At 38.9% G+C, this 27,708-nt stretch overlaps 1 protein-coding gene across 4 annotated transcripts in view; it reads left to right on the forward strand.

Moving 5' to 3' along the window:
• Positions 1-27,708, forward strand: part of npas3 (neuronal PAS domain protein 3) — a 268,530-nt gene that overhangs the window by 148,132 nt on the left and 92,690 nt on the right. Inside the window, exon 1 of one of the 4 annotated variants that reach the window (XM_023352226.1) lies at positions 11,487-11,545. The exons of the other annotated variants lie outside the window; for them this stretch is intronic. Within the exon in view, the coding sequence (XP_023207994.1) occupies positions 11,516-11,545 (30 nt within the window). The 5' untranslated portion in view covers positions 11,487-11,515. Of the gene's footprint in view, positions 1-11,486; positions 11,546-27,708 lie in introns of those variants that run through there. 4 annotated transcript variants of the gene reach the window in all.

Genomic DNA, 27,708 nt, shown 5'->3' on the forward strand with positions numbered 1-27,708 from the left:
TTATTAAATGATTGAATACAAGCTCAATCATTTGAGTCTGAAGGTTCTTCCATCTTCAGACTGGAGCAAAGTGTTATTCTATCCTTTCAGCTTTCCATAGTTTCAGGAAGCTCTGATCATTCATGGAACGTCTTTAAAAATTTGAACTTTGGATGCTAACATTAGCATTTGGGACGTCTGTGCTGCTGCTACATGTTTAGCTTCGAGATGCTATTTTAAGCTGGAAAAGCTTCACTGATAGGCTAACACCTTTCACATAACTTGAACACCATGGTCACCATTTCGGTTTTTGAACCCCCAGTGAACCGAGAGAAGCTGCTTCATTGTTTATCACCGTTCTTCATGGATGTTGCTTGTGCATCACATTACAAGAATGGACTTTTTAATTTGTTAAAATCCTTTCCCTAAAAAGGATGCTGCAGCATGAACAAACTTCATGGTTTCTTCAAGCACTGTGGTGAAGGATCAATTGTATGGACTTGTATAAATGTAACTTTGTAAGTTGCAGTAACTTAGTCCCCCATAAACTCCTCACACTTGTCTTGAATTTAATAGTGGAAATGTAGTAACGTAACAGGGTAATGATCCCAAACTACCAGAAAGTAGCTTGCAAAATGATAACATTAGAAAGAGACAACAAAAGTCCAAGTAGAACTTGACCTGAATCTTGTCTTGTCCATATTAACTTGTTTGTATCTAACAATCATATGTGTGCAGGTTTTCCTTTGGGCCAACAGGCTGTACTTGCCCTCATCATTTGCTTATTTAAAAAAAGGGATTTTTACACACCAGTTATTTTAAGCTAGGTCTACAGTTGATGCATTGAACTTGACGAAAGGAGATGTGAACCAATTGCACTGCACCTGCCTCAATACCTTTTATTTCCAAATGATAATGCCCATGCAACTCAGAATTAATGTAACTTTTAACATTTTTAATATAAATATGTTATATTGAAAATAAAAAAATTCTATAATTTCTTTTTAATATAAAAAATACAGCTACCGGTGGTATATTCAATTTAAGAGTATCTTTGGGCATTGACCTAAACCCCAAAATGCTTTATTGAGAATTAATTTGAAAAGCTTTGGGTAACATGACTAAAGTAAACAAATACTTTTACTCACTAACTGTGAAGATTGAGGAGGAGCAAATTTACTTTTATCAGTTTTGTTGTCCAGTGATATTTAATTCATAATGTCATCTTCTAAATCATAGACCTGTAAAACTTTACAATACGATAACAAAACATTATCAAATACTCTTTTTTACCACAAATTTGTCATTTGAATCATTTCCTATAATTTACTTGTCAGACACCAAATTATTCTTCATAATTATTTCATACTTTTACATTATTAGCCTAGTAATTCTTCTTAATTCAGCTTCAGATTTTACACCAAACAAGACTTCAATTATTCCTCAACATGCAGCTCTTACTGCAGCTAAGCTGGGTTATTAAATGGAATTACGAAAGTATGATAATGATTGGGTTATCATGGTTCACTCCCTGGGGTTTGTGTGTGTCTGTGTGTTTCTTGCAGCTTTAATTCCTAACATGCTCCACTCTTTATCTATTTAACAGACAGCCCAAAGGCTGAGCTTTAAAGATCACAGCCAGGTTTATGCGATACCACAACTGCTAGAATGTGGTAGTGTGTGTGTGTGTGTGGGGTGTGTGTGTGTGTGTGTGTGTGTGTGGGTGTGTGTGTATGTGTGTGCATAGCTCAATATCTTACCCTCTTTGTAAATGTGCATATATTGCTTTCTCCATTCTCCATTTTAAGTTATTGCTCTCTAAATGTATGTGTATTCTGACAAGACAGACACACACACACACATGCGCCTACACGCCCCCCCCCCCCCCCCCCCCCCACACACACACACACAAAACAGGACTGATCCATTAGGATTTTCTATGCTACAGAAAAAGTAAACAGTTAATGGCAGCAGTGGCTCATTTACTGGCTTCACCTGGGAGAGAAACATGGCTGAACAGAGGAAGTAGTCGTAAAATGTTCAGCTCTGCCTGTACAGTTTCTATGGCACTGAGATCAGGTCTAAGTAATGGCAGTTCTGAAAGATTGACTCTGTTCTTCTAATGCCACTTTGTTGGTAATTTGGTGGGAAGCTTCAGGTCATATTCTATCCAAAAGACTTGGTGACAAAGCTTCAGCCTCCTGGATGAGGTCTTGAGATGTTTCTTCAATATTTTCAAATAATGTAAATTTGTGTAAATTTGCTTCATCTTGATGAGAGCAAGAATTCAGGCACCCCAAATGGTTGCCATGGGAGACTAAAACAAATTCCTTAAACATGCATGAGAGAATCTAAGCAAATCTCCAGGTATGTTTTTGATGAGGAAATAACATTACAATATGATATACAACATGAATAACATTACATGTTCTTTAAAACAGAGCATGTGAATATGTTTGCTGAAATATCTCCAAATGAAAGGCATCATGGTGAGAGCTACAGAAGGAATGAAGAGTTTAGTTTTGATCGAAAAGTTTTTTCCTAACAATGATTGAAACAAAGAGCATGATCATTTTCTGGTCCAGTTGCTGGTGTCATCCATGACACAACTGCTTCAACACTACCAGTACTGTGTGGGTTATTTTTAAAACATGGTTAGTTACAGTTAGCACTTCCTGAAGAAATGACTGGCATTACCAAAGTAGTTAATTACCAAGGATAGTTGCTGATTGTAATAAAGAATCTTGTTGTTCCAGAGCATTCATTACATTTTATTTGCTTTTTATCTCTTTGAATGCAACATAATGTACTTCTCTTCTTCCACTTAGAAAAACGTTACCTTGAAGTCGTCTCTGTGTGCCTTGTTGATGATGTGTGTTTGCTGTGTGTAGGTGATAAACCAACCAGGTTGCTGCTGGTTGGTTTATCATGACTACTTTATTCTCCCTCAGCCAATCAGAAGCAGCTGTACGACTGTTTTTACCCCTTAGCTTCCTGTAAAATGAAGCTTCAGCTTCAGTTCTGAGTAATAGTAACACATTGTGACTCATCTTATCATCAGTGATGACAATGGAGAATAAACTAGTTTATTACCTGTTACTAATAAAACTATTGATGTTTATTCCCATCTTTGAACACAACAGGTTCACATAGCTACAACCTCAGCATAGATCATCAATCTAGACCTGCCTGATTATGACTAATTCATTTAAATGAAATTTGTCAAACCAGAGAAACAGTTGATACAGAAATTAAGAAAAAAAAAAAAAACACAACATATACTTTTTTGTTTTAGTCTCTCATGGCAACCATTTGGGGTGCCTAAATTCTTGCTCTCATCAAGAGAAAGCAAATTTACACAAATTTACATTGTGAATTTGTGTAATGCTTTTTTTGGTCTTTTTTGACCAAGTATATGTTGTCGGCATGATAAATGCTGAATATTTAAAGGCATGTCACACTTGTTATTGTTTGATTTATCTGGCCAATGTGGTGGAAATAACCAGAGGCAGAGTTTGACATCGAGCAGTTTGAACGTATGATTTGTTTGCAGATTCAGGCGGCAGCATCTTTCCATTAGATCAGAGCTTGTTACTGTATGATCAGAGGTGATACATCAGCCCACACTGGTTTATGCACTGCTCACAGAGCAAACTATCAGAGCGGGATGGAAGCTGGAAACTAACGAGTACCGTTCCAGAGCTCCCACTGGTCGGGACGTCACAGCTTAGTGCTGCTTACAGCTGTATCTATTACGCATCTTTATCATCGCATGTGTTCTTTATCTGTCCTGCTTCACTCTGACAGACAGCCACCACACAGAGGAAGAGTGTCGCCGTGACAACCCGTTCTCCTTTCCGTCCGCTCTGCACATCATGTTGTCATGTGTGAGTGTTAACATGGAGCTGGAACAAGACAAGCTGCCACGCATCACCTCACAATTTTGAGTGTAGATGCCATGTTGAGCCTGTGCGGGTGTGTGTGTGAGTGTTAACACCATGCTCTGATCCTTCAGGTGGAGACATTAGACATCCCCTAACACCTTGTTTTAATCCCTGGAGAGTCGCTATGACAACCATGTGAGACAGAGCAGATTGAATCCGATATGAGATAAGGAGTGGCAGAAACAATGTGGATCCTTTCTCACCTGGAAGAGGTGTGTGTATCTTTCAGGTTGATAGAGATTGTTTTATTGTGCTTTGAATATGTAGAGATTTATATTTTACCTCCTTCCAGTTATGTTATTGAACATATCTTAGATTGTCCTTATTGTGAGGCATTGTTAACTTGAAACTTTTTTAGTGGCTGTGTCAAGCTGATGTTAACCTGAGGACCTGTAGACCAGGAGGATGGTTGCTCATTGATGTATGAGACCATACCATAATGATTTACAATCTCCATAAAAAGCTCCACAGAAGAAGATCAGCTATACAAAGGCCAAAAAACACAGCAGAAAGATCAGGGAAAAAGTTCTGGTGAAGACATCCAGTAAAGGTCTCAAAGTCAGGAATCAAACCCAGGTTGAAGATTGTACGCTCTGAATGCGGTTTGCCTGCAGTTCCACACCATGGCACTGAATGCTGCGCCACGCTACATTTGAATTACTCTTATTTTATGTTCTGTGAAGGTCTCTGTTATTTTGATCAGCCAGATTCGTGAGCTGTTGTTACCCAGTTAATTAGTCTCATCCTGTCTCTATTCTAGTAATCACTCCTCCTAGGACTCATAGTCCTCATTCACTGTCAGATCCTCCTCCTACTCTTTGTACTCACCCATCTCTCTTTATGTGTCTGTGTTAAATTATTCCCTGAGCTTCATTTGTTTGAATTTTGCCCCCCAACTTTAGCTTTTTTTTATTAAAGTTTTATTTTAACATTAAACATTTTGACTGAATCTCCCTATTAGTTAATTTCAGCATCAGAAATGACAAGACACAAATTTTATCCTGTACAATTTGAAATGTTACAAGCCCTAATTTGGCAGCAATGTCATTTTGTGGTTGGGTGTGTTTTCTCCAGGGAACCAGAATAATCTTACTTTCTGCTGGAAATAACATTTTAATCTCCCCACCTAAACCTGTTTGAGTTTGTGTGTCTCACGCTATGTAAACCCAGAAGTGTTCTTGAAACATTGCAGGAAACACATCGTTCTCCGGCCTTTACAGCAGAGAAAGAAGGCCAGCCTGTTGGCAGCAAATTGGCCTCATTAATCTCCAGCCTAATTGATTGTGAGAAGTTTGAGGATGACATTTTAAGAAAGCCTAGCGGACAGGGCGTAGTGTGATTGATTTGGCAAAAACGCAGCACTAATGAATGCCAGCCAGTCACTTAGGTGGTAGAGACCAGACACTAATATCAGAGAGATTAGGCCAGAGAGGTTGATAATGCTTAATGAAGAGAGAGCAGGAGTGAGAGAGAAGCATCATTAAACAGCATGTTCAGATTGTATTTGAATGAACTTTATCCACCATAAATAGAGATCATTGTGTAAGAAAACTTGCCTTCTGTCTCTATCTAGTTGTAAGTTTTACTAAGGCCTGTATCACAGACAAGATTGAATCCTGGCTGAGAGCTTTCTCTCTGGAGTGTGCATGTTGTCCCTTTACATACACGAGTTTTCTCTGTGTTCTGCAGCCTCCTTCCACGTCCTCCAGTTCTCTGTTGATGGAGGAAGTTGCCTTCTAGCCTACTACAGTGTGGTTTATCTGCAGCTAGCTTAAGACCATGTTCCAAACTGAGCAACTCATTCTAATGAACATTGAATGTTTCCAATCTACCAAAGCTTAAAAGTTCCTATTATATATTTGTCACTTTAAACATTTCAGTGGTTTCTTTCTTCAAACTTAGTTTGGTTTTTATTGTGCTTCCAACAAATATGACTACAGTGTTAAAAAAATATATATTTACTTTTACTATGAAGAGTAAAATGTATTTTAGAATGTTTCAATTTGAGTACATAAAAAAGTGAAGGCAGTTTTTGTTGTTGTTGTTGCTGATCAAATGAAACTGCTGGTGTTTTTGGACTTTAAAGAACAGATTGATGTTTAGTTCTTTAAAGATGCCATGTGGTGTTTAAGGATGGTGAGCAGCAGACAGACGGGAACTAATTAACCAGACTGAGAAAGAAGGGATCAAAGTACACCTGTGTGCTCTTTAGTCTAAAAAGTGTGAAAAGAAGTTAAACAATATTTTATTTCTTCTTTACTAAAGTTGAACAGCAAGGTAGGAAAGACGGAACCTATTTGTCAGTGGACAGCAGAATTTTGCAAAGCATATTTACTACATTGATGAATATTTTGGGCACAGAAATGGTGAGGAGCAAATTGGGGTTAGTGAGAAAGGAAGATAAGATGATAATAACACTTAAATTCTAGATATCTAAAATTAGCTTATTACAAGATGTATTAAGTTAAGGTATCTCTAATTACATTATAAGTAGTATAAATTATATCAAATTTACCATTAAGTTGCATGGAAGCTTTATTTCAAGACATAGGTCAGACTAGTCCAAATTAAATTTCAGATAACTTGCAAGCAAATAACGACTTTGCAAAAGTAAATTAGAGATATAGAAAATTATAACTTTGACTTGTTTGAATTTCTTTTAAGAAATCTCCAAATGAATTAGAGATATCTTGAACATAGTCAGCTTCTCTATTTCTCATATCTTGAATTAACATTCTGTCTAGATAAAAATTTCAATACAATAATGAGAGAAAAAGATTTTTGAAAATGCACCATTGGGCCTCGGCTCATAATATAATGAGAATAGTTTAATGATAAAACTTGAGCTTTTTATAGCCCTTTTTAAGTCCACTGTGATTGTATGAGGAGAATAGATGGTAAATTCTTTGCAGATTTCTGAAATGTTCAAGTTCTTGAAGTCGTGTGTTCGCCACATATCCCACATGTGCCATTTTCTAACAATTTTGAGCAGGACATCTACAATTCCCCAGGCAACTGCTTGGACAGCTCGGTGGCAGTACAAGGGGTCCTACACACATTTCTTAATTTAGATATCTAAAAGTATTATTAGTCATAACTCATAATTACGTGTGAGGTATCTTGGATGCTTTGACAGGTGTGTGACCCTTCAAATAATGAAGACATCGGAGATATCAAGGACATTTTGACTTGTCAAGATGTGATTGAAGATTTCTGGAATTATTCTTCTTACTAGTCAGAATGTGAATGCAGATATCAGAAATGATCATTTAGGATAGGCAATATTTTTAGAAGTCTAGAATGTAATACAATAGTCAGGACATAACATGGTTTTAACATAAAATTGCTTTTTAGTGGCATGCTTCTCACAGTTTTTCACTTTTTGTTACATTAAATGGCAGCAAAGTATCAAACAGTAAATTACAATTTAATGCTGCGTCCATGAAGTAATGCTACGTCCATGAACTACCTGTCCTGTTTGACGATGTCAGAATTTTTGGTCGCCTTTGCCTGCAGCTGCCATGCTACCATTTTGTTCTGCAGAGCATAAAGCAGATGTAACACAGCCGTGTGTTGTCACTACAGTAAGTGGGAAATTAAAAATGACAGCAAACAGCACACAGATATGAAACTTGTTTCCTGTGAGCCTGTCAATCTTTCTGACAGCCAGTGAGTGTTACTACAGGTAAAAATGTCATATATCGACTTGGCGAGGCGGTGGAGAGGCTTAATGATGGCACTGGGAATCCAGCAGGTGAAGAGCAGTTCACACAGGCATGAAGCAAAACGGAAAAGACACAACAGATTTATATCAATCTAATCTATTTTCCAATTATTATTTTTATTCACCAGATTTAAACAAGCTCAGATCTTTTTTCTTTAACCCGTCTACTGATAATCAATACACACTGTCACCTCTACTGTCATTACATGAATAAAAATGAAGCGAGTAGAAAAAGCAAGGCAGGGACAAACTAAGCAAATCTTTAGCTTGGTGCAGCGCGGCAGATGTCACGGTCGGACAGCAGGGAAACGAGACGGTTGCCCTGTCAGACGGTCAATTTCCAAAACCCTGCCGTTCTTGGCGAAGAAGCTTGTGAGGTCCAGTTGTCTTTAAGATTCTTCTTATCTTTCCAACACGTCAACACGGCATCAAAATGTTTCTCCGATATGCCGCTTACAGCCATTTTAGGAGCCTTGCACTGAGAAGTTATCTGTATGATGAGCTCATCAGAGTCAGTTTCAGCAGGCACCAGGAATTTTAATATTAATGAAAGCTTAAGGCACATATGAGGTATTTTCAATGAAATGTGTTAGAAACTTTCAAAATGTACATCCTGCTTTGAGTCAGGTTTAGGATTAATGATTTAAAAACACAAATGGGTGCGATTCTTTGGACTGTCTCCAACAATGCTGGACTGACACATTTTATTCACCTTTTTGCTTGTTTCAGAACAATAAACGTCAGGTCTTGAGTTAAATTTTTAAGACCTGCATATTAAAAAATGTGCACATTACACACACACACACACTCAGAATGATTGGTTTCAGGCTGCATGCACAGATGACTCCAGAGGCTTGGCATGACCTGGCAGCGGCGGCGAGACTAAAGGTCATGGTGGAGAGCATCAAGCCTCGCATCCCAATTGCCCGCGATACCCCCCTCTGACTTCTTGTGAGGTCTGGCAGGTTCATTAGCAGAGGGAATAACTGAGTGGAGACGGGGAGAGAGAGTGAGGAGGTCTGAACCAATAAATGAAACATCCAGAGAGGGACATAGGTGAAAAGAAGGAAGAAATAAGACAAAACAAGAGTCTTATTAGAGATGCAGTCAATAAGCCGAGGCTTGTCTGCATCTCTAATTGTTTGATTTTACAGGCGGGTAAAGCTCTTTAAACAAACACAGTCTTATGCTAATAGGAGTGTAGCGATATCCCTTGGCTGTGTCTGGAGGGATGGCTGGCCGTAGAATGATGAGAGATTTTTGTGAGCGGAAGGAAGCCAAAGCTGAATATCATTTGTATAATTATAAATGACAGAATGAAATGGTCCACATACACAACCAACCACTTTGTCTTGACAGGTGGAGGGGGACAAAGGGGGAGTAGAGAACAGGGAGGAGGGAAGGGTAGTACTGATTGCTGTCAATCAAGCGGTCCTGTGGGAGGAGGCTGATAGCCGTGAACTTTGACCCTCCCTTTTTGGCTGACGTGATGCCAACGTGAAAGAGAGGGAGAATTAAACAACCTTGAGAGACGGACTGAATTTCAACAGAGGGGGGCGATGCCAACGGACAAATGAAATAAAGCAAGGCATGAGTACGGCCATGAAAGGATTTTAATCCTCACTTCCTGTCTATCCCCACATATAAAAGACTCAAACACTGACAGTCAGTTATAAACGTTTGGTTACAACTAACTTGGCTTATCAAAATACGAAAACGAACTAAAAGACATGCAGTAGCATGTTGTTGTATAGTTACTAAGTGAACCTAACATGTTTGATGGGCAGCAGCTTTAAAATAGGATATTATTGATGCTAAATAACTTTTGAACAGTTAGTTTATCTAAAGTGGAGTTTATGTGTGGATGATAATAGTGCTAGCAGTCACATGTTTTCCATAAAGGATTTTACTTGTTCCAAGCTGTCAGAAAGACACTTTGATTAAAAAGCTTTTGCGGATCCAGAAATCATATCTGAAAGAAGCTGTGACCTTAGACTTAGAAAAACAAGAAATGAAGCATTTTGGAACCATATCTTTTGCAGATTACTTTTGTATTCTGGGTTATGCAGCAAGTCTCATGGTAGAGTTATGCAATAACATCTGTATTTTTCTTTAATGTTGATAACTTCAGTATTGTGGAATATCTGGTAGATTATTATGGGCTCCTGATTGCAGGATGAAAAGCTAATTTAATTTATCTTTAGTTCCAAACAGCCTTTCCCAGAACAAATTAACATCATGTTGAGTGGTTTTATTTATTATGAAAGAGGACTACAACATGAAGGTTTTATTTTATCCAAAAAAACACAATAATCTGACATTTTAAATATGTACTTGATTGTACATGCCAATTATATTTTTTCACCTTCTTCCTATCAGTTTTTCTCAGTATTTTAGTTCAGATTTTATCCATGGTAATTTTGGTGTTTAATCTTTGGTATTGCTAATTTTAATGCTAAAAATGTCATCAAGAATCCAGATGAATCCAGATAGAGATCTCTCTGATCGATGTAAGTAACAAAACTTGTATTATGGTGGACATCCAGCAGCAACAAATAAGGATTCTGTGTTTTGTGTTTCCCCCCCGAGGAGAAGCAAACACACAAAACTCCACAAATACATTAGTTGCTATGAGAAAGAAGAATGCTTTTTCTGGCTGCAATTCAAAGGTAAAATACAGTGTCATTGTAGTAAGATGTACAGGATGATTCTTACCCACTTAAGTGGGAATTTTCCAATTTGTAGCGATGTTGGGGCATTTGGGGTTGTGAAGACGGCATGGTGGTCTTCTTCTGTGCAGGGAGCCCATTTCCACAATAGCCCAGCAGAGTGGGTTGAAACAATCTGTTAAAAATGATGGGAGTTGGATTCTCCTGCACTACATCAAAAACCTAGGCTCTGAATAATAACATGGTGGATATTCTAGGCTGTATGTTTTGAAATGATGGAATCACGGTTTCTACTTTGGTGAGGAGCATCATCAGGAGGAGGCAGACCTGGAGAGGGGCTTTCCTTCTGCTGAGTAGGGACAAGGCAGTTTGTTATCAGGACCTGAAAACCTGACACCAGCTTCCTGGAGCATCCTATGGGAAAAAAACAAATTGAATCTTGTGGATTTTCCTGTGTTGAGTTAAACAGTGCTCTCCCAACTCTCCCAGCTTAATATAACAAGGACTTTGTCATGAAAACGTAAAATGCTATTAATCTCCTTCAGCTGCTAAAAATGTTATTGTGAAAAAGTGAGACTGAGATAAATCTAGAAGCATTCTATGAAAGCTAAAGCAACAGGAGAATAAAGTCTGAGAAGATGAGATGATCAGATTGTGTGTCTGTCTCCCACCATCTCTTTTCTGTAAATTTGCTGGTTTCTGATTGTGTGTGCATGCACATTGAATGCACACCGAGTATGATTACATATTCAGTGATGTGTGCTCCCAGATCTATTCGTTCCTCCCCTGTGTTTTTCAGTCTGCGTGTTGCTCACACGGAGCTGAACAGGGAGGGTTAAGATGTAAAACCCTCCCTCGTCTCCAGACTCTGAACGAATCGCAACCTGTGCCAAATTAATCTCCTTGCACACACAGTCTCGCACGTACCAAAACGCTTGAAGTGAAAGCGGATTCTGTTGGATAATTTCATCATAAGGATGTGAACACGTGGATTAATGGTTTTACTGTCACAGAGACAGCAGGGATTTTCTCCCTTTCTGTCTCCTCTGTTTATTCTTCTCCTTACTGTCCCTTTATTTAGTTCCAGGCTTGCCAAGTCTCCTGCTAGCATGCAAGGCTAACGGTGTATGCTAGTTTATGTTGCTTCTACATCTCCTCATGGTTTTCTGAAGAGACTTCCCCTCCTTCAGTTCAGCACTATGTGCTTGTTTGAAAGCCAACAGGAAAAGGTAAATGAACTGTAAATAAATCACGTTCACCCACTCAGTTCTGTTTACATCTCAGAGATCTAAAACAAGCTACATTTTTGTAATGGCAGAGAGCTAAATGGATGTGCCTGAACTGAGCAGACCTGGTGAAGTTGACCACTGTCTTTCCATTTCAAACTGTATTCCTGATGTTTCAAAAAACATTCTGAGGTTTTTTCATGTTGTTTCAGTTTTTTTTTTACTTGTGGTTATATATTTCAAAATATGACCATATTTTCTCTACTTGTGTGTTGATAAAAATCTGCAATGATATCAAAGATAAGCATGCATGCACACAATATGATGGTTCCTGAAATGATAGGTAATTAGAAATGAAATGCTAATGTTAATAGGTGTATTATGAACTAATGCTCATGCAAATGTCTTATCTAAACAGAACAGGTCTTGAACACGTTTCCCTGACCAAGCTCGACATTAGAAAATCTTAACTGTTACTCCTGCATGATTCTGCTAGCCTGCAAAATCCATTGCTTCAGCAGAATTGCAAAGTTCCAACAGAGATATTAATGCAGGAATGAATGATCATATTTTGGCTGTTGTTACAAGGAAGGGTTAGTTCCGAGGATGATGAGGAAATGAGGAAGCGTTGATGGCTGGGAGAGGGTGGATAGCAATCATTAGTCACAAGAGCAGTCAGACAGTGGGATGTTTCAATGAAAGCCGCTGTCTGATATTTGATATCTGTCCGAACTAAACAGGCCATTTGTGTGTCAGCCTCTTCAATTCATCATAACTACTACAAATACAGTACAGAAGAACAGAAGTATTTTGACATCATGTGCATATTTAGTAATCATTTTCAACACACATTACCAGAGGTACCATGGATATTTGGAGACCTTTGTATAGATGTCAGACTGCTGTTAGTCTGAAGAAGAGCTCTGTGCTGGAAAGATGACATAAAATTTTCATATTGAAGCTTTATTTTATGTACGGCTTCAAGCACAGGAGGTGCTTGAAAATAAAACCATTTATTTTGAGTTAGATTACATTTATCACTCACAGGTTCAAATGTTTCTCCAGTTATTCACCCAAAATCATTTTATTCTATTTGATGTTATGTGTAACAAAAATGATTTGTCTTTTTCACTACTCACAGGATTTACTTTCAGTTGGTTCACATCTATTAAGTGAATTTACTCCAAAATCAGACTTTAGTTCACACAAACTTCAGACTTTTTTTTTTACTTTTTAAAATCTGCCTAATTACATCAACCATTTTCAAAGAAAGCATGACCAAAATCCTATTTTTGGGGCGTGGGGGGTAGTTGTTGTTTTTTTTTCTTTTGAGAAAAAAAAAGGTTTTCAGTCCAATAATTTGTTACTATGACTAACACATCTCTTTCCCACAAAAAATCTGAAAACTTTATTTTGAATATTTCATGTTTGGTTTATCGCTGAGCACATAAAACATCACTACATGTAATTTTTAGCCGTATTAGTTTTAAAAAAATGATATCATTTTGGGGATGTGAGTTCTTTTGTCCTCATCATTTTGGCCCACAACCCAAAAGGTTTGGACGATGCAGGTGTGGAGCCGGGAAGCAGCAGCTTGGTTAAAATACATTTCCACCTAAGTGTTGTTTCTCTGAATTGTAACCATGCCACAGCATAAAAGGTGGACAAAAAAGAGAGTTCAAGTAATTGAGAGTGTGTGTTTGTGTGTGTGTGCTGGTATGCTTCAGTCACCTGGTTCTGTCACCCTCAATAATCACTACAATTCAACAGAGAAATCTGCTCTAATCAAATGGGAAACGCCTCCATAATTTTGGCAGTTTCTGCCTCTCAGCCCTTCTATGCTCTGTTTCTCTCATCATTTCTAAAGTCTCTTTTTTTCCTTTTGTCCTTCCTTAACCTCCCTCCCTGTGTGTCCTATCACCCAGAGTTTCATTTTTCTCTCTTTTCTTTCCACTACGTTTGTGTGCATATGTCTGTCGGGCTCCCACTCGGTGATTCGGCGGCGGCAGCATCAGCAGCTGGTGAGGGCAGTCCCCAGAGGGATTGTGGATGGGGAGGGGAAGGTTATGGCTTTACTCTTGTCACCGAACCGATGCCTGAAAGCATGTGTGTGCAGCAGACTGTTGAGTGTAATGGTAGAGCATGTGTCTGTCTCAGGCTGGTCTTGTTTACTCCTGTGACAGTTTTTATCCTGCTCTTCTGTATTGGGCTTCAGACAGGGAATGATTCATTATTTTCTTGATGTGAACAATGGACTTCATCACCAGCTGGCTTGTGGAGTCTGATTATGAAACAGTGAAGTGAGGTGCCTGGCCCAGCACTGCTTTCTCAGTTAGACTCTTCTTCCTATTGGATGGATTTGACTTTCTCTGGATCAAACAGCAGGACAAAGGCTGAGCCCAGTCCAGTGCAGTGAGCACGGCTCAGACTGAACAGCCTCTCTGCAACTCATGGCATCACACCAAACACTCCCAATGTAAACCTACAGGCAGTATTATGTAGGAATCATAGTAGCCACCTATGTTGAACATGCTGGCTACACACTGTTAGTGTATTTGTCCTGATTGTTCCCTGGGTGTTACCTTCCAACACAACTCCACTTGATTCTCATCTCCTTTCTGCACTCCGTCTGGGATTTCTCCCATTGAGCTGGATTCCTCAGGATGCATTTTGTCCGGGCTAATCAGCAAACAGAAGGAGGAGTTATGAATAATGATGACGAGTTTCCGCACATAAGGGCAAGTGGTAAACGAAGCTGTTCGGTCAGTGTTGGCCTCTCTTCTAAATAATGAACAATGAAAGTCAGAGCAAGAGGAATGAGCAAGTTATTTTATTGCTGACAAAGACATTATTTGGCTCAGCACTTCTCTTTTGTCAGTGGGGGGGGTGGTTGTTTAAAAAGCACACCATTTCAGGTAAGCTTCACAGCATAGCTTCCTTTACAATGAAGCTGACACATTACAGCTAAACGTTAGGAGTTTATTAAATCAGATCCAGTTGTTTAAAATTTAACATAGATTTTTAACTTTTTCTTTTTATCTAATAGCTGCGTAGGTAAAACTGCTCTGCGATGTCTAAAGGCTCTGCCTTCACTGCATCCTCAAAGAGTTTCTATATGTATTTCAAGGTGGATCGCTCAGATAGACATTGGCACCCGTTTTGAACACACTTCAGGGTTGACCTCACCAATCCCGTTAATGTTTGTCCTCAAGAAAGATTTAAAGGTCAGAACGTTCCAGCCCATCATGAGAACAGAAGAACCCCTTTGGATGATGGATCAAACAAAGTCCAGAGGTCTTCCATTTTACAGAGAGGATTGTTTTGTCCTGTCGGCTGAGAATCTGTCTCACCATCACTCATGAGATCAAGTATTTTGCTCTCGGCTTAGTTTTTTAGTCCAACTTGCTTTTTCCACTTTGACTTGATATGCCTGGTCAGGTGACTGTTTTCATATTTTAATTCAAAGTCAATAGCAACTTGAAAAATAAAATAATTCAAAATTGTTTCTCATCTGATTGGGGCAGTTTTGAACAGGCAGATCTCAATTTTACAAGGTATCTGATAAAACTGAATTAATAAAATATTTATGTTAAATATGGACAGCACAATTAGAATGAATAGATCTGTCACTTTTCCTGCTTTTCGTGCTTTGCAGCATGTCGTATCAGATAATCTTGACGGAATGGACTGGGTTCTACGTGTCTATACTTTTATTTGTTTGAAGGGGAGGAAGCAGGGAATGTTTTCTCTCCCACTGTTGGACTCGCTGCCACCTGATGGACTGCAGGTGTTGGATATCTGTTGTAAACTGAGTCTCTTTAAATTGTTACTGTGGAGAGTTAGCCTTGTGTCAAACAGAACCCATCACTGTGCCTCTGGTGTTGCTGCTGGAGGCTTTTGTTTTCCACTCTAGTGTGTGCCTTAGCTCTAAATTATCTGGTTAGAGGAAAGAGCTTGAGGAGTGAAGCAACTTTCAACCAGCTATCGAACTGAGACGTGCCTTTATGTGATGTTAGACCTATCTATAAATGCTTGTTGATTTCCTAAGTGTATGTATGTGCTTTTGAGTATGCTGTTTGTCAGCGTGCGTCAAATTCCCGTTGCTGCTGAACACTGGTATCCACGAAAATGAATACAAAAAATACAGAAAATAGAATTTAAATTAACCAACGAAAGGCGAAGACAGGTCTATCCAGAAACAATACAATGAAACTGAAAATAGATGAGAGGTAGAGACACGATTTAGAAAAGAAGAAAATCTTTCCCAAACCAGAAACACTTCAAAAAGTCAAAAGAACTGTGCTGTTTTTAACTGGTTTATAAATTAAAAAGACAAAGGGAAAACACAAAATATAAAACTTGCTTATTAGACCGAAAATAGCCCACAGCCATCTCTAACGGTATTTTCTGCAGAACTGAACAGATAGTTGGTTTAGTTAAAAAAATGTACCTTCAGAAGTTTCTATAAATAAGGTGCTGGTGTGGCTATATTCACACAGCAGGTCTTAATCCTCAATTCTGATTTTTATTTATTTTTTTACTGAAATCCGATATTTATTTTATTTGAATGATTGTTCATATTACTAGTTAAATGCAACTTTAATCAGAATTTTGTGTGAATGGTTTACGACCCAAAAGCGACACGCATGTGCAGAGGAAGAATGTAGATGTCACACAGATACACACGGTTTCTGGCAGTGGATCCACGGATCCACGCCATCTGTGGATCGATTTTAACGTGTTTCAGTGTTGGAAACCCACACCATCGTCACAATGTCAAATGTCACAAGATAAAGGAAGTTAAGAAATAAGTTCAGAATTTTCACAGTTATAATTTTCAGCTATTGTTCACATCCCAATTGTATGTGTCTGCATTCCTCTGGTGCAGAATTATGAGGCATATTTCACGTCAATGAGTCGTGAAGATAATCAAATACATGTCTGGTTTAGTACCACTTATGGAAGTGGCACTAATCAAAATTTTTGGAGGGTGAAAAGATCAGAATTGAGTCATTCAGACTGCCGTGAAAAAGTCAAATATACTGTAAGTCACATATGGGCAAGAAAAGGACTACTGGGACAGTTGCTTAGCAGAGAAGTTGACCCAAGCACAATGTGTAGGGGTATAAGCCTAAATATTTGTTCTTATGTTAAGATCAAAAACACAGTTTTTTACCTTTATTAATTCATTAGGATAACATCAAACATCATTCCGTCAGACTTGAAGGTATAAAATTGCATGAATTGAGATGACTGTGTTAGATCTGTTGTTCTTACTTTGTATCCCTTTGAGCAGCATAAGTATTAAATGTAATGTACTGAACCACCTCCAAACTTTGCAGTGTTTGTATGTTGTGTGCTTATCAGTAGTTTGATTTATTTGACTGCCTGTTGCTGAAAAAGCAAAGCTTCCTTTTTTTATCCTCCCAAACTCTCCGTTTCTGTTTTTGCTTCATACAACCTCCGTACTTCATTTCCTTGACTCCTCTGCCCCTTTCTCTCCCATTCGACAGCCGTTAATAATAACGCATGAAGGCAGTCACCCCAAATGAAGACAAATGCTGTAGGCTGCTTTACAGTCATAATCTCGCTGACTTTTTCTCTCCATGGTCTCTTGCCCTGGTGTTCTGCCTTTGTTCTTGAAAAGTAAGAAAAATTAACAAATTAGCTATTATTTTCCTAGTCTAGATAAGCACATTAAAAAGAAATATATCTCCAGACTTCAATTTTACACTGTATAAAATGATTAAGCAGATTTTTCTTGCCGTCTTTAACTTTTCCAAATTTAGATCAGTGAAAATTACCTGAAATTAGCCCATTCCTCTTACTTGCAGATACTTTTTCAAAACTGCTCCCAATATTTTATGGAACTGAAATTAGTCCCCCTCTAAAACAGACTCTGTTGTACTTACGCCACTTTGTAGCACTTTTTATGTATTCATGGTTCATTTGGAAGAGCCATTTGTGAACAGCCTTTAGTTTCTCCAGGTCTATTGTAGATTGAATATCTGGTTAAAACTTCATATTTTGTTGTATTGCTGAAAGTTTTAATTTTTTGAGGGCTGTCGTAGGACCTCTGTACAATTCGTTTCAGATTTGTGCAGATTTTTCTGCCTTGAGAGTTTGCCTTAAAATTTGCAAATAATATTTTTTTCTTCATTATATCTTTTTGTGAAGTTTCTTTACCAGTAATGAAACATATAACACCCCTTTAGATGGGATGTTGTCTTGCTTGCGAGCTTTGGCCATTTCCATCTGAATGTACTGAGGGTCAATATGGACACACACTTTGGTTTTAGTGTCATGAGTACACAACATGAGTCCAAAAACTAAGATCTTTGTCTTTTATGTTTGAAAAGTGCAATCTAACCTTCCATGTTGGTTTAGAGCAGTGCTTCTCAATTCCAGTCCTCAGGCCCCCCTGCTCTGCATGTTTTAGCTGTACCCCTATTTCAGAACAGCTGATCCAAATGATTGCATTACCTGTTCTACAGCCATCAAGTACTGCAGAAGCCTGTTAATCACTCATAGATTCAATCCAGGTGTGTGGCAGCAGGGAAACACCTAAAACATGCAGGGCAAAGGGGGCCTGAGGACCAGAATTGAGAAACACTGGTTTAGAGTAACTGTCTCCTCCATTCTAAGGTTGTTTTCATACCTGATAGTCTGGTGAACTCGGTTCGATTGGGGACCAAAATTGCAACATTTTCAGCTGCTGTGGTTTGACACACTCTGCAATGTGTCAAACAATCCAAACTAACTGAAAAACCACTCGCCTGTGGGGGCGCTGCACTATTGAAGGAATTGGCACAAAACCTCTGAAGAAGACCAGCGCAACGTCCTTCTTCCCAAAATGTAAATAAAAATGGAGCAGTGTCAGATTTTAGTGGTTGTAGGATGTCTCCATTGATATTCATTACTGGTTTGGACGATGTTGACCACTTTTGGGGTTAAATATGGCCCTACTTTTTGTATGTTAGTAATTTCATTCATAACATAGTGGGTTTTATAGAAATCCACCATGTCTGCTGTTTAAACTAAAACAGCTGACAATCTCCAAACATACCTACAGGAGAAGAGATTTAGCCACTGGGAATTTTAAGTGTTATTTTAAAATAACACTTAAATTAAGATTTTTGTATAAGGTGACATTAAACGGAAGCAATTCTTTAGGCCTGACTTGGTTTGCTAAGAAATATCAAATATTACAAATGGGTCTCGCATTGTAGAAGTGATCATTTTCAGGTTTTTATTTATTTTCTTATTTTGCTTGAAATAATTAGTTCAACATTTGCCAGTTAGACCTGAGGTCTGCAAGATACAAAAACCTCCCTCTTCAACACATAAGAAATGCATAGCTGAATAGCAATATGCATAACAGAACTGTAGGGATAAGTGATTAAATGATTATAGCAATTACTTTTTCTCTTTCTAACAGCCATGATGTTATCACAGTGTATTTTAATATTACGTTAATCAAGGAGATGGCAATAAAGAGATGGAGTGAGTGTGATTAACCAAGGAGACAGTTAGAAGAACGCTGTTTACATCTGGGATTTTCAAGTCAATTTTGTTTCATTGTTGAGCACAGTTCTAGTTTTTGTGCATATAAAGACATGTGGGTTATATTATGTACATTATCACCTTGGACATACAAGTTCAGCTGGCATCTCTGCTCTAATTGCAATCTCGTCTATATATGGTTTAATAAAATATCATAACAAATATGTAAAATGGTAAGAGGGGATCAGCAATGTCACAAGTTCCTTTAGCAAAAGTCAACCTGCAGGTGTTATGCCTGTGAGTCACCCAGTGAGGTGGTCCTAGCCCCATATCAGCTGACTTTTGCATGGGAAGGCTAGTGTTGCAACTAAATTGTATGATTGAGTATTTACAGATTATTGTTCAGCTAGCTATTAGCTTTAGACAGAAATACCCAAAGATCAACTCTGTGTGACATGCAGGGCAGTTGCTAACCGTTTGGGTGTCCTAAACACTAAAGCTTTTTGGTCCCCTTTGGGACAAATAAAGCATTCATAAGTCAACAAAGCTAACTTAGTTACTTTGTTGCTGTAATTAGAGCCTTTTCAGACTCCTCTACAGGCTTCTTTTTTAGAGTAAATGGAGACGAATTTAGCAATTAAAGAAAAATTCTGTGTTATTGGAGACTTTGGCCTCAACATGTGAAGTAACAATCATTCTACCGGGACTTTGCTGAGTAAGAGTCGCCCCTTGCCTTTCCTAAGCACCATAGTCAGTCTCACAGTCATCCTGCAACAAACCTCCAGCAGTGATTCACACATGTGCAAATCTGAAATATGCTATTGAGCAATGCTCATAATTGTCATTCCAGACTGGCCACGGTGGCATTTCTGACTTAGATGGTTTTATACCAGGGGTGCCCAGAGTGGGTCCTCAAGGGCCGGCATCCTGTATGTTTTAGTTCTCTCCCTGGTTTAACACACCTGGATCAAATGATGGATCCTTAGAAGGTCTAAGAAGAACGTTGACATGTTGAAAAGGTTGTTGCTACCACCAGGGAGAGAACTAAAACATGCAGGATGCCGGCCCTCGAGGACCCACTTTGGGCACCCCTGTTTTATACCCAAATGGGGACTGTGGCATAGACATTGACCAAGATGTGGCATTTTGGTCAATGGTAATTAAATTAATTAAACAGGGTAAATAAACTGCAGTTGCCACCTTTCAACCCCTGGCCAGGATTTGAACCCATAACCTTCTTCCTGCAAGGCAACAGCACTACCCACTGTGCCACTGTGCAACCATGGGTCAAAACATTTCAGAATTAAACAAATTTACACAAAAATGTCACAGTTTGCCTAGCAACATAGTCATAGAAACCTGACCTCCCAATTTTGACAGTTCATCTGCAAAATAAAGTTGATTTGGAATTTAATTACTTTTAGAAACAATAGATTAGATACAGGTATTTGTAAAAAACACAAAACCAACATGAGAATGTCAGATGACTGGCAGCATTTGCTGTGTGGCAAGTGTGTTCTTTGGAAGGGTGTTCTAAGGTTAAGCTGCAAAGCAAAAAAGCATCCATCTGGAGAGTATTAAAAAGATTTATCAGCTCGGATGTCCTTGATGCTCACAACGTATTGGGTCTGTTTGATTGCCCATGTGCACCCTCTTGTTGTTTAAAAGTTGTGTAATCACCATGGTAACCACCTGACTCATAGCAAGAGAAGACTTAATAAAGTAGCATAGTGCACATCTATTAAAATTGAACAAAATATGCGTATGTGCAATATAAAGACATATAATTTCAGCCTATTTTGATCATCAAATTTTCCAGTTATTCAATGAAAGGGTGAGATCTTAATTTGTAATCTAAGGACCGAGCAGCTCCCACAGCTCTGCATGAATAAACAGATGTAAACAATGGCTGAATGGAAAGACCACACATTTATTAGAATCAATCACTTTTGTCACACTCTCTTAAAGGGACATCACTATTCAATCTCATAGAATCAGGTAATCGCTATGGCCAGTGTGCAACACTGTCCTTATTTAAAACTAGTTTGTAAACATATCTTTATTGTCTAATGACATCTAGCAGGAAGACCAGCCGAATGATCAATGCAGTGAAGAAGCTATTAAAATGTTAGCTCAGCTAAACTTTGCTGGAATATTGAAATCATTTCAGTCAGGTTTCATGCTTATACTGATATAGTGAATTATTTGCACTATTCAATATGTGACAACTTTGCAAAACAGCTTCAGGATATGTGGTCCATCCTGGACTTCAACACAGAACTCCCCTAACGCTGTCCCCTCACACACGCCCCCAGACACACGCACACCCCCCCCCCAACACGCCTCCACCCCCACCCCTCCCAACACACACACACACACACACACACTTTAGAAAAGAATTTAAGTGATACTGAGCTGTCTGAACTATGAGCAATAACTGGAGGAGTGGAAATATTGCTCCAGAGCTGTGAGTGTGGGTGTGTGCTGTTGCTTTTGATTAAAAACGAGAAACAGCAAAAGCTCAGAATGTCTGCAGCATCACCCTGATCCCAGCTCCCTTTTCTCCTGCTCATGCTGTTCTTTACGCTGTTTCTCACAAGCAGGTTCTTTCAGTCACCATCCAGTTCTAACATACAAAACTAAAAGCTGCAACACTTGAGCCTTTAAATCAGACACACAAAGATTAAACTGAATATAGATAATTATTTAAAGCCAAAACTCTTTAATGCAAGACAGAGTTTAAAAAAAATAACTTGAACATTTAAAATGAAATTGCAAAACTACTAGTTTTGATTGTTGAATTTTCTAAGTTTGCCCTGTGATGGACTGCTTTGTTGATTCAGTAGCGTTTTCACCCAGGAAAGCTTCAATGAATGTAAAAGAAGAAACCAGACACAAGTAACAAAAAATATGTCATAATACACTTAAACATATGAAAATGTCTTTTTATTTTGTGTGGTTTTGGACATCTTTAAATGTCTACCTGGAGATATTAGTGGTTTGTTATATTAATCACATAAATAGCCATAATTAGATGACTACTTGTCTCCTTTTCCTGTTTTGGCACATCTTGACCTTTTTGGACCTTCATCCCTTCATTCTTTTCCCTTCTTTTCACTCTCTCTCTCTCTGTCTCTCGTATTGCTCTTCCTGTGTCCTTCCTATATTGACATGTTGACCTTTCTGGACTTTCCTTTCCTGTTTCTTTCTCTGTATATGGTCTCATTACCTCCTTTTGGCCATCACCTTTAACTTCTTTCCTGCTTCCTCCTCATTCTTTATCTCCATCTTGTTCCCTTTTTCTTTCTTCATTGGCCTTCTCTCAATTGCTTTCTCTCCATCTCTCATTGTGTTTGCATCTCAGCCCGTGCTGCCTCTCAGGAGCCCGCTCTACCTCCGTTCCCTTCTCTATTGATTGGTTCATTTAATAGTTCTATCACCAATAAGCATGAAGTTGACCTTTTAGGCTTAGCCATGATGGTGTGTGTCCGTGTGTGGGGGTGCGCGTGTGTGTGTATGGGAGACTGTTAACCCCTAAAAGAATGTGTGTCGGTATTGACATGTGTGTGCGTGTGTATGCGTCTGTGCGTGTCGGTGTGTGTGTGTGTGCCTGCTGACCTTTGCAGACCGGACTCTTGATGTTGCTTGTCAGATCATTTGCTGGGCACAGGAAAGCTCTGCTCTTAAACAGGACGACATGGCAGAGCTGACTCTCTGATGCAAAGTGAATAATGCAGAGATCGTGTTTTGTTTGGGGGAAATACATTTTGCTGTTTGATTCAAATGAAGTGTTACATTTTTCATAGTTTTAATTGAAATCTTTCATGAATAGTTTTGCTACATGTCTGTTAACTCATACAGATGGCTTTATTCTGGACGTTTTGGGGTTTTCATTGAAGCAGTTCAATTCATTTAGGCAAATAAAGAAAGGAATGCATATCAAGTTATTCTACAGAAAGGATAAACAATTTAGTTTGTCATTGTATTTTTCTATATTATATATGTTAGTCTGGATATTTCTTTTAAGAATTTCAATTTAATCTCCACATTTGTCAAACATTTTTTGTGTTTGTAATTGAGAACTGGTTCTCAAATATTTATATCATGTTAAAAAAAGATCATCCTATATTTGACTGAAAAAACATATTTTTTATTCAGTATTACAATCCAAAACGCTTCACTTAACCATTGTTCCCTTTGGATCTGGTGTTGTGTGAGATGATATGACAGCACAATAATATTCTTATTTGTACTAGTGCAGTTTTTAATTAAAATTTTCCTTTTATTTTAATTTTATCGCCAAGTGTTTCTCCATAAACTCAACATTCCCTTGTGTTGAGTTTATTAGTGATTTTCCTGTTTTTCGCATTTTAGTTTAGACTCCTGTGTTGGTTTTGGTTTGTTGGAGTTTCCTGTGCTGTTGTTGGCACTCAACCCAGCCATCCTTTCCAGTAATTCTGAACTTTAGGAACCTCTGAACCTCCCTAGGCAGCCTGCTTCCTCACATCGCTTCCAGATTGATGGGTTTGACTTTCTACTAGGGCTGTTGTAAACAAATATTTTAGTAATCTAGAAATCTATCGATTATTCTTATGATTAATTGAGTAATTGGATAAAAATGAAATAAAATATTGCCAAATCTGGCATAACACCGGTGTTTATATCGGATATCAACATCAGTGAAATTTTTCATTTTTAGTATCTCTAACAGTTACTTTTTTGTAGTTTAGAAAATTAACCTGTAACAATAATAGCTCACTTTCTAACTTAATCTGAAGAAAAGTTATACAAGAATCTGAAATTCTATTCAATTTAATAATAAAGAGGCAGGCTCACAAATACGCTTATAAAAATGTCTATAATCCAGCTTTTGGTTTATATATGCATCTTCAGTCAGTTTAATAGATGAGCTCTCACATTGCCCCATACCGCTCACGCTTTGAGTTTGAGAATACGGGAAATGTCGCCTTGAGTGGGGAGGCTCGTGGTGGGGGTGGGGGACAGGCGAGCGAACGAACGTTAGATGGGGGTGGAGAGGAGGAAATAGGCCAGGGGAGAGACGAACGTAAGTCCAGGGGCTCACACTAAGAAACTCAAACTCATCGAATAGCCATGTACCACCACAATGATTTCCGCCTCCCGTTTGTTGAGACCGGGATGATATGAAATTTATTGTGCGGTTCGTCTATAAAGCTACACTTACACTATAAGCATCAACTACTCAGCTGCCCACCATGTTCAGTCTATCTGCTCACTTGTATAAATACTCCTCTTCCCGCCATTCGCTCTGAACCAGCAGCTCCCGGATGAGAAAGGTTGCCATACTCCAGGCATCACGCCAGTCATTTAGAGGATGCTTATTGGTCCCCCAAAAACGTTAAAAACCCGGGCATTATCATCAATCAATAAAATCCCCAGGGGCCGAACTTGAAAATCGGACTTTATTCCTCTAACACTTAGCTTTCGTCAACAACTCAGAGGCGGAAGTGAGAGTTCCGCGCAACACAAATAATGTTCCAGCCGGGACACGGTGCTGTCATGTTGTTTTGAACACTCTGAACCCACATGCAAAGACACTCTCAGGAGATCAGATTAAAGATTTATTTACAAAGACAATTGGCGTGTAATGCAGGGACATCTGATCAGGAGCGGATCAGTGTGATCGAACAGCTGGTAGGTGGGCGTAACTTGTCAGGGAGTTCAGCGGAGTGGGAGTCGAGGGGTTTCACCGAATCCTCGGATGGAACTGCAAATCCCGTACTTCGCATGGAGTGTCCAGACAACAGGAGCCTAGGAATCACAAAAAGGTACAGGACAGGTAAGCGTGCGAAACAGACTGGATATCTTTCTAGAGATCTCAGAACCAGATGTACCACAAAGGCGACAACACTCTGGCGACGAAGTGCCGGGAACCTGCTCCTAATATGCTCCCGCTGATGATCCACAAGTGTGCCAAAACACACCTGTGGGAGAGGGTGTGTGTATACTCCAGCGAGCTCTTGAACACCACCTAGAAGGAAACCAGAGGAACTGCCGAAGCCGCAGATCCTGACAGGTGCACTAAATAATAAAACATAAATTAACGAAGCTTCGAGGCAGGTAAAATTTCCTAGAGGAATCTTAATAATCGCGGTACTCGAATCATTCGAGGAATCGTTTCAGCCCTACTTTCAGTGAAACCCTTCCATGTGTCGACTCCGTTCTTTGTGCCATTGAGTTCTTTTTGTTGTTTTTTATCCCTCCACCAGCATCTTGCTGTAATATATTATTTCCATTGGAGGCATGTGATCCCCTCCTGGCACTTAACCTCCTACTGCACACAAAGTAGATGTAGACAAAGAATCGAGGGATGCATTTAGAATTCTGATAATGTTTTTTTATTCTCATTATTTTTAAAGGGTTTTTTGGCTCTAGTGGTCTTTATTTGAAAGTGCTAAGACAGGAAAGTAGGTAATGAGAAGGAAGACGTGCGGCAAAGGTCACCAGGCTGGGAATTGAACCTGCGACAGCCGAGTTGAGGACTAAGACCTCCTTATGTGGGTTGTCCTTAATCCCTGCGCCACAACGATTTTATCGGTTGATTACCCGTTTAGTCATGATTGTTTTAAGGTTTTATCATTTTGATTTGATTGATTTGTTCTTCACTCTTTCGTTCCCTGTTTGCCTCAGTTACTTCTCATCTTTTCATTCGTTGGTTTACTTGCTGCAGTAAAGCCCTGGAACTAAAAGCGGTTACTTAAAAATGTCTTGTAAATGTTATGAACAGGAGATATATTTCTAGCATGATTTTCTTCAGCTGTATCCTCAGTGTTTTCTGCACATGCAGAGCTATGATTAACACACACAACCCTCTGCTGGCTGCAGAACATACAACAAGAGGTGAGGAGTAGGCATCTGCTAGGAAAAATATTGAAAGCCAAAAATCCCATCCAGATTGATAATTTGATTGGAGATTGGTTTGAGTTATCTGTCTGGTGATTTTAACACATTTCAGCCCATTACAGATGGAGTTGTGTGTCAGCTTTAATCAGGTTCTGAGCAACCAGCAGCAGTTCAACGTCTCCGTAACGCTGCTGTATGTTGATGGGACTGAATTCCTGCAGTCGGTCCGGAGACAACTGAAACTAAATGAGCTGAAAATGGTTGATTTCAGAATACTTGTCCAAACACGAACAGTGCAGTGTTTTGATCTCACTAACTTTGCTCTTTCTCCCTGGATAATCAATTGTTATATTTTCTTTTCTTTTCCCAGAGCTTTTCCCCCAGTCCCACCTGAATTGGTTTCTTTTCTTCAATTTATCTTCTTCTCTCCTTTTGCTTTTAATCACACCCCTTTCCTGTTTCATGTTCTCTTTATGTCTTGATTCTTTATTTCTTATTTTTTCCCATATATCACCCTCCCTCCATTTTTCTTGTCCACCCCTCATTTCATTTACCCTCCCCCCCCCCCACACACACACACACTCACACCCACACACCGCATCCCACCACTTTCTCCTATACACATAAACACACACAGTCTATTGTTCCATTAGTCATTAAGAGGCAGAGCACTAGACAGTAACATTTAAGCCAAGCATTCTGAATGGTTAAAAGATAGCCTCATCTGTTGTAATGTGAGTTTGTTTCTGTGTTGTGTGTGTCTGGGTGGGGGTGGACATGTGCGGGTATGTGTGTGTGTGAGAGAGAGAAAGAGAGAGAGAGAGAGAGGGCGATCGATTCAGTAATCTACAGGAGGTGGAAAGCACAGGGAGCAGGCCATTCAGCAGTGCTCACTAATCAATTGCAATTCTTTCTTTTACTGTCTTAATGCCCAGATTTAGACATTGTTGTGTGTGTGTGTGTGTGTGTGTGTGTGTGTGCGTGTGTGTGTGTGTGTGTATATGTCTTTTTTTTTCTCCTCTTTTTATTGCCTGTGGTCCAGCATTTAGGCCTGCATGATGTGTGTTGGTGTGTGTGAGGTGTGAACAACACGGCCCATTAAAAGCATTTCCTGTCTGTTCTCTGATGTGATGCAGAATTCCCCTACAACCTTAGCGCCAGTTCTGCTGATAACTCTCTCTGTTCTTCAGTTCTTCTAAATCTGGGATCGTAGAGAAACTGTTTGGTTGTCGTTCTTGCAGTGAGCTATGTCTGCTAAAACACTGCTCAATAGGGCTGCAGTTTGGTAGTTGGTAAATAATTGTAAAAAAAAAAAACAGCATTAAACTGTTTTCTCATTGCTCCGGTCCTGACAAAAATAGAATTTATGCTTCTGCATTTCTTCACGTGCGTGAACATGTCAGAGGATGATGGCATGGATTTCCAGATGCATTGCAACATATATGTTTTACTTATGTAAGGCTGCATACACATGTCCACCCTTCCCTCTTGAAATGCTAGTTTTTTGTGGTGGAAAAAAATCTTACCTTTATAAATTACTTCCAACATTTTCCACATAAAATAGCATTTAAAATGTGCAGTTCTGTCCAGTTCAAAATCAAATATGGTAGAAGAAAAAATAAATAGATGAAAAAAATATATACAAGATTTCTGAAAAACCCTGGATTCATAAAGGTACACAATTAAGCTAAAACTTGTACTAGTTTTATGAAGCATGAATAATGTTCAGCTGAGAAGGATTTCATAACATTTGCCTGTTGAACCTCACAAACCTCTCCTTG

Source organism: Xiphophorus maculatus, chromosome 19 (assembly GCF_002775205.1).
Source record: "Xiphophorus maculatus strain JP 163 A chromosome 19, X_maculatus-5.0-male, whole genome shotgun sequence".
NCBI lineage: Eukaryota > Metazoa > Chordata > Actinopteri > Cyprinodontiformes > Poeciliidae > Xiphophorus > Xiphophorus maculatus.